An 8,181-nucleotide genomic window follows, 5' to 3' on the forward strand; every position below is an offset into this window, starting at 1 on the left:
CCTGAGGTACTCTGCATGTTTATGCTTTCGACATATGGCATTATTTTCAAATTATCGGTCATTCTTTTTATTTTGTGCGTGCAACTAAACACGCGTGTATAAGGTATTTCGCGAAAGAGTGGCTGCCTGAGGAACTTTGCATGTTTATGCTTTCGACATATGGGATTATTTTCAAATTAAAGGTGATTCTTTTTATTTTGTACGTGTGGACTAAACACGCGTGTATGCGGTATTTCGCGCAACAGTGGCTGCCTGAGGAACTTTGCATGTTTATGCTTTCGTCATTTGGCATTATTTTCAAATTATAGGTCATTCTCTTTATTTTGTGTGTGCAACTAAACACGCGTGTATAAGGTATTTCGCGAAACAGTGGCTGCCTGAGGAACTTTGCATGTTTATGCTTTCGACATATGGCGTTATTTTCAAATTATAGGTGATTCTTTTTATTTTGTACGTGCGGACTAAACACGCGTGTGTGCGGTATTTCTCACAACAGTGGCTCCCTGAGGAGCTGTGCATGTTTATGCTTCGACATATGGCATTATTTTCCAATTATAGGTGATTCTTTTTATTTTGTGCGTGCAACTAAACACGCGTGTATACGGTGTTTCTGGCAACAGTGGCTCCCTGAGGAAATGTGCATGTTTATGCTTTGACATATGGCATTATTTTCAAATTATAGGTGATTCTTTTTATTTTGTACGTGCTGACTAAACACGCGTGTATAAGGTATTTCGCGAAAGAGTGGCTGCCTGAGGAACTTTGCATGTTTATGCGTTCGACATATGGCATTATTCTCAAATTATAGGTGATTCTTTTTATTTTGTACGTGTGGACTAAACACGCGTGTATGCGGTATTTCGCGCAACAGTGGTGTGGTGTCTCCACCTGTATCTCAGAGCGGAAGAAACTATGTCCGATCTCCTGTAAGCCTGTTCCCAAAAGAAGACTTCCTCGTCTTCCACTTTATTCACGTGCCCCCATGATGTGGCTACATCATCTTCCTCTCACTACACCACATCTTCCCCCTTGTAGACAAACTGTTCCGTAACGGAAATAAACCCAAATAAACCCAATAAAAATCCCACACAAAATTCTAGTTCTTTCATGTAGCCTCGTAGCGAACCGGTGGTCGTCGATTCCTTGTACTGCGTCGAAGTGCAGGCAGTGGTGAAGTCACTGGTGCAGATGTAAAGTCCAACGGACGAGGCTGGGGCTCTGCTGGAAATTCCACGGAAAACCAAGGGTTCCATGTGCGATTGCTGACGCTGGATGCTGCCACAGGTGCAAATTTAGATGAATGCCAAACCTTCCCGTCCTCCAAAAGAAAGGACAAAGGGCCTCGTCTAGCGATGATTTTGAGAGGAGGGCTGAATCGGAAAGTACCTTTCCGTTGCCGACGCGGATTACGGACACGCACATAGTCGCCTACAGCGTAATTTCTTGCATGGGACCCACGACGATTGTCTGTGTACACTTTCTGTTTCGACTGCCTCATCTTGACGCGTTCTTCAAGTACCGCACTCTGCGGTGTTGAGCTGTAGAGATGAGTTTGGTTATAACCCGCGATGTGTAGGCGTGTTCGCAAATTTCTTCCATGAAGTAGAACTGCTGGTGGTACCCCCGTGGTAGCATGCGGTGTTGCTCTGTATACTGTGAGGTACTCCAGAACCGCAGCAGAAATAGGCTTGCTCTCCAATGCGGATAGTTGAATGATGTTCTTCAAGACACCATTAAATCTTTCGACCAACCCGTTTGCTTGAGGGTAGTACAGTGATACGTTGGAATGCCGAATGCCACGCTGGTGGAGAAAATCCTTGAATTCTGTTGCAACAAATTGAGGACCATTGTCAGTAACGATTTCGTCCGGAAAGCCTTCTCTGCTGAATACGTGTTTAAGAAAGTTAGTAATCGCAGATGTTGTAACTGATGAAGCGAAAGCAATCTCAGGCCATTTGCTGTGGTAATCTACCAGTGTGATGGCGTACTTGCAATGAGCTGGTAAATGGTCGAAAGGTCCAACAATGTCGATAGCAAGTTTTGACCACGGCGCAGTTGGGAACGGGACTGGGTGCAGTGGTGGCACAGTTGTTTTCGCTGATTTGTCAGCAGACTGACAAACGTTGCAAGAGCCGACGAGTTGTTCCACTCGTTTATCCATGCCAGGCCACCAGTACTGCTCTCGGAGTCTTTGTTTTGTGCGGACAATCCCAGGATGAGTCTCATGAGCGAGCTCCAGGAAACGGCTTGTCAACGCCATGGGCACAATCACACGATCACCTCGTAACAAAAGTTCGTTCATGACTGAAAGTTCTGCACGACATCGATAAAACGGAAGAATGTCTTCGGAGCGTGATCCTGAAGATGGCCACGAGTCATTCTTCACGTGCTGCATTACCTCTTGCAATATGGGATCGCTGCGTGTGGCGCTTTGTATCTCTTGCTTCGTTACTGCAGACACTATGCAAATTACTTCTTCCTCCGAAGTATCTTGCGCTGGCAAGGGAAGTCTTGAAAGAGCATCGGCGACACAATTCTCGGCGCCTTTCTTGTATTGTACGGTGAAGTTGTAGTAGAACAAACGTGCAGACCACCTCGAAATGCGCAGAGGACGATGCCCTGAACCTTGCGAACCAAGAAGTGTAACCAAGGCCTTATGATCGGTGCATAGTGTAAATGGTCGACCCCACAGGTATATATGCCAGTATTCACATGCCCAAAGGCATGCCAGGGCTTCGCGTTCACCCACGGAGTATTTTCGTTCTTGTTCCGATAGTGTACGTGAACCAAATGCAACGGTTCGGAGCTGTGAGCCATCGTGCTGCTGAAGAACTGCACCCAACCCGTACGAGGAGGCATCAGTTGTAACGGTCACTGGAAGGGTAGGATTGAACATGGTGAGATTCGGGCAGGTCACCAAAAGCTTCTTCACTTGCTTGAAGCCTTGGTCAGCAGCAGCAGTCCAAGCAAAAGGCTGCTTTCGGCGTAGCAGGTCACGCATCGGCTCTACCACTTCGGCATAATGGGGTATGAACTTTGAATAATACCCAGCCAACCCGAGGAATGAGCGAAGCGACTTCAGGTCCTTGGGAGGTGGTGCCTTTTCAATGGCGGTAACTGCTGTCTGTTGCGGTAGTAATCCCGAAGAAGTGACTGTGTGACCCAAAAAAGGTAATTCACTGACATTAAACAGACATTTGTCGTTGAGTTTGAGTCCCTCGGAAGCAAGGCGTCGTAAAACGGCGCGGACGTTCTGCATGTGTTCTTCCTCCGTTCGGCCGTAAATGATGATATCATCAATGTAAAATAGTACTCCTTTGCAACCTTGTAATACCAGGGACATCATGTGCTGAAAAGCGGACGGTGCGGAAGCAAGGCCAAAACACACTCGTTTGAAACGGAAAAGTCCTTCGTGTGTTATGAAAGCAGTCAAGTCGCGGCTCTCTGGGTGGAGTAGGACTTGGTGATATGCAGAAGCTAGATCAAGCTTCGTGAAGCGTTTGGCGCCAGACAAAGCGTTCAAGAGTTCCTCTGTGTGAGGAAGAGGAAAACAATCTGGAACTACTGCCTTGTTTGCCTCCCGAAGATCGACGCAAAGACGGATGTTGCCATTCTTTTTCTTGACAACAACGATCGGAGACACCCATTCAGATGCTGTTATCCTTTCAATAATATCATCCGCTTCTAATCGTCGAAGTTCCTCAGACACTTTCTCGCGTACAGTTTGGGGTAGACGTCGGAGCTTCGACGTCACCGGCGCAACATTGTGACGCACTGTGACTCTGTGCACGTAGTTTCTTGCTAAACCAGGTCTGCCGTCGAAAAGTTGGAAGAATTCTTCTGTGAGCTCCGCTGGCAAAGGTGTTGAAGTTGTAGCTGTGTTGAAACATGAGAGTTGCATGCCGTCGATGTTTATTCCTAAGGACGTAAGTGCATCCAGACCCAAAAGTGAAGTGCCATCCTGCACAACGTAAAATACGAGGCACGTCGCCTTATCTTTGTAAGCTACTTGCGCTGGAAAGCATCCCAGTACTGGAATATGGCGTTTCGAGAAGTCCAGTAGGCGAACAGTTGCCGGCTGTAACGGATGCTGCGACGCAAACATGGAGTCGTACGTGTCATGGCACATAACTGACACTGAAGAACCTGTGTCGATCAAAAACTGCATGCGTCTGTCTTCAACGTTCAGCGTAACGTATATTCCAGTTTTCGTCTTCTCGCGGGTGTGAAGTTGTAGCACCGTTGGGTTTGTGTCGAAGATTTCTGCCTCTCCAGGCGACTGCGATGACGTCAATTGTTGAAGAGGTTTTGTAGATCGGCATACAGGAGCAAAATGTCCTACCTTCCCGCAGGAGAAACATTTCTGGTTTCGTGCTTTACACGATGGCGAATTAGCGAGGTGAAAGGAAGACCCGCAACGATAGCAGTGAGATCCCGCTTGAGTGTGCCGTGGCTTCAACGGTCCAGTCTTCTGTCGGTTGCTGACAGATTTCTTCGTGCTTTTCTTGAAAAGTCGTTGAACTGTATTTTCAGTAGTATTCGCGAACTCTCTTACGTCTCGGTGAACTTGTTCTAGCTGGCGTGCAATCTGTACTGTTCTCGCCAAAGTAAGCGACGGTCCTTCCAGAAGTAGACGATCACGTAAGTGCGGAATGTTTGTAGACTCAACGATTTGGTCACGAATCATAAGATCCGAAGTCGATCCGAAATCGCAGGTATTTGCAAGTTTCCGAAGTGCAATGACAAAATCATCAAGAGATTCGCCGTATTGCTGGCCACGCTGGCGGAAACGATGACGTTCGGCGATAGGGTTAGCTGCAACTGCGTAGTGCAAATCCAACTTCTGCAGAGCACTATTGTACGCATCAGTTTGTGAAGAACCAGGAGCTTCTGAATCTGCTGAAGGCGAAGGTAGTAGGTCGAAAAGTCGTTGACCTTCAGTGCCTAGGCAATGATACAGGATTGCCGCCTTGCGGGCTACTGCTGTGGACTCAAAACCAGCGGCGAGCACGTAGTTTTCGAACGTCTTCCGCCATGACTGCCATGGCATTGCTGGCCTCCCAGGCATGGACAGAAAGAAAGGCGGTGGAGGTAAACCAGACATGGTACGATCGAGGTCAAGGGAAATAGTATTAGGTTCTCACCATCCTCGTCGCCAAAAATTAATGTGGTGTCTCCACCTGTATCTCAGAGCGGAAGAAACTATGTCCGATCTCCTGTAAGCCTGTTCCCAAAAGAAGACTTCCTCGTCTTCCACTTTATTCACGTGCCCCCATGATGTGGCTACATCATCTTCCTCTCACTACACCACAAGTGGCTGCCCGAGGAACTTTGCATGTTTATGCTTTCGTCATATGGCATTATTTTCAAATTATAGGTCATTCTCTTTATTTTGTGTGTGCAACTAAACACGCGTGTATCAGGTATTTCGCGAAACAGTGGCTGCCTGAGGAACTTTGCATGTTTATGCTTTCGACATATGGCATTATTTTCAAATTATAGGTGATTCTTTTTATTTTATACGTGTGGACTAAACACGCGTGTATGCGGTATTTCGTGCAACAGTGGCTGCCTGCGGTACTCTGCATGTTTATGCGTTCGACATATGGGATTATTTTCAAATTATAGGTTATTCTTTTTATTTTGTACGTGCGGACTAAACACGCGTGTATGCGGTATTTCGCGCCACAGTGGCTGCCTGAGGTACTGTGCATGGTTATGCTTTGGGCAAATGGCATTATTTTCAAATTATAGGTGATTCTTTTTATTTTGTACGTGTTGACTAAACACGCGTGTATGCGGTATTTCGCGCAACTGTGGCTGCCTGAGGTACTCTGCATGTTTATGCTTTCGACATATGGCATTATTTTCAAATTATCGGTCATTCTTTTTATTTTGTGCGTGCAACTAAACACGCGTGTATAAGGTATTTCGCGAAAGAGTGGCTGCCTGAGGAACTTTGCATGTTTATGCTTTCGACATATGGGATTATTTTCAAATTAAAGGTGATTCTTTTTATTTTGTACGTGTGGACTAAACACGCGTGTATGCAGTATTTCGCGCAACAGTGGCTGCCTGAGGAACTTTGCATGTTTATGCTTTCGTCATTTGGCATTATTTTCAAATTATAGGTCATTCTCTTTATTTTGTGTGTGCAACTAAACACGCGTGTATAAGGTATTTCGCGAAACAGTGGCTGCCTGAGGAACTTTGCATGTTTATGCTTTCGACATATGGCGTTATTTTCAAATTATAGGTGATTCTTTTTATTTTGTACGTGCGGACTAAACACGCGTGTGTGCGGTATTTCTCACAACAGTGGCTCCCTGAGGAGCTGTGCATGTTTATGCTTTGACATATGGCATTATTTTCCAATTATAGGTGATTCTTTTTATTTTGTGCGTGCAACTAAACACGCGTGTATACGGTGTTTCTGGCAACAGTGGCTCCCTGAGGAAATGTGCATGTTTATGCTTTGACATATGGCATTATTTTCAAATTATAGGTGATTCTTTTTATTTTGTACGTGCTGACTAAACACGCGTGTATGCGGTATTTTGCGCAACAGTGGCTGCCTGAGGTACTCTGCATGTTTATGCGTTCGACATATGGCATTTTCAAATTATAGGTCATTCTCTTTATTTTGTGTGTGCAACTAAACACGCGTGTATACGGTATTTCGCGAAACAGTGGCTGCCTGAGGAACTTTGCATGTTTATGCTTTCGATATATGGCATTATTTTCAAATTATAGGTGATTCTTTTTATTTTGTACGTGTGGACTAAACACGCGTGTATGCGGTATTTCGCGCAACAGTGGCTGCCTGAGGAACTTTGCATGTTTATGCTTTCGACATAAGACATTATTTTCAAATTATAGGTTATTCTTTTTATTTTGTGCGTGCAACTAAACACGCGTGTATACGGTGTTTCTCGCAACAGTGGCTCCCTGAGGAACTGTGCATGTTTACGCTTTGACATATGGCATTATTTTCAAATTATAGGTCATTCTCTTTATTTTGTGTGTGCAACTAAACACGCGTGTATAAGGTATTTCGCGAAACAGTGGCTGCCTGAGGAACTTTGCATGTTTATGCTTTCGACATATGGTATTATTTTCAAATTATAGGTTATTCTTTTTATTTTGTACGTGCGGACTAAACACGCGTGTATGCGGTATTTCGCGCCACAGTGGCTGCCTGAGGTACTGTGCATGGTTATGCTTTGGGCAAATGGCATTATTTTCAAATTATAGGTGATTTTTTTTATTTTGTACGTGTTGACTAAACACGCGTGTATGCGGTATTTCGCGCAACAGTGGCTGCCTGAGGTACTCTGCATGTTTATGCTTTGGGCAAATGGCATTATTTTCAAATTATAGGTGATTCTTTTTATTTTGTACGCGTTGACTAAACACGCGTGTATGCGGTATTTCGCGCAACAGTGGCTGCCTGAGGTACTCTGCATGTTTATTCTTTCGACATATGGCATTATTTTCAAATTATCGGTCATTCTTTTTATTTTGTGCGTGCAACTAAACACGCGTGTATAAGGTATTTCGCGAAAGAGTGGCTGCCTGAGGAACTTTGCATGTTTATGCTTTCGACATATGGGATTATTTTCAAATTAAAGGTGATTCTTTTTATTTTGTACGTGTGGACTAAACACGCGTGTATGCGGTATTTCGCGCAACAGTGGCTGCCTGAGGAACTTTGCATGTTTATGCTTTCGTCATTTGGCATTATTTTCAAATTATAGGTCATTCTCTTTATTTTGTGTGTGCAACTAAACACGCGTGTATAAGGTATTTCGCGAAACAGTGGCTGCCTGAGGAACTTTGCATGTTTATGCTTTCGACATATGGCGTTATTTTCAAATTATAGGTGATTCTTTTTATTTTGTACGTGCGGACTAAACACGCGTGTGTGCGGTATTTCTCACAACAGTGGCTCCCTGAGGAGCTGTGCATGTTTATGCTTTGACATATGGCATTATTTTCCAATTATAGGTGATTCTTTTTATTTTGTGCGTGCAACTAAACACGCGTGTATACGGTGTTTCTGGCAACAGTGGCTCCCTGAGGAAATGTGCATGTTTATGCTTTGACATATGGCATTATTTTCAAATTATAGGTGATTCTTTTTATTTTGTACGTGCTGACTAAACACGCGTGTATAAGGTA

The 8,181-nt window shown here is 44.6% G+C and overlaps 1 protein-coding gene across 1 annotated transcript; it reads right to left on the reverse strand.

Annotated features, from left to right (window-relative positions):
* Positions 1-1,105: 1,105 nt before the first annotated feature.
* LOC135374004 (uncharacterized protein K02A2.6-like) lies at positions 1,106-5,104 on the reverse strand. The gene has a single exon (XM_064607024.1). It carries the CDS (start codon positions 5,102-5,104, stop codon positions 1,106-1,108), a length of 3,999 nt encoding a protein of 1,332 aa, XP_064463094.1.
* Positions 5,105-8,181: the final 3,077 nt, after the last annotated feature.

Source organism: Ornithodoros turicata, unplaced genomic scaffold (genome assembly GCF_037126465.1).
Source record: "Ornithodoros turicata isolate Travis unplaced genomic scaffold, ASM3712646v1 Chromosome379, whole genome shotgun sequence".
Taxonomy (NCBI): Eukaryota; Metazoa; Arthropoda; class Arachnida; order Ixodida; family Argasidae; genus Ornithodoros; species Ornithodoros turicata.

What these genes read in the sequence shown, in the direction of transcription:
- LOC135374004 (XM_064607024.1), bottom strand. Translation starts at nt 5,104, where the DNA reads ATGTCTGGTTTACCTCCACCGCCTTTCTTTCTGTCCATGCCTGGGAGG.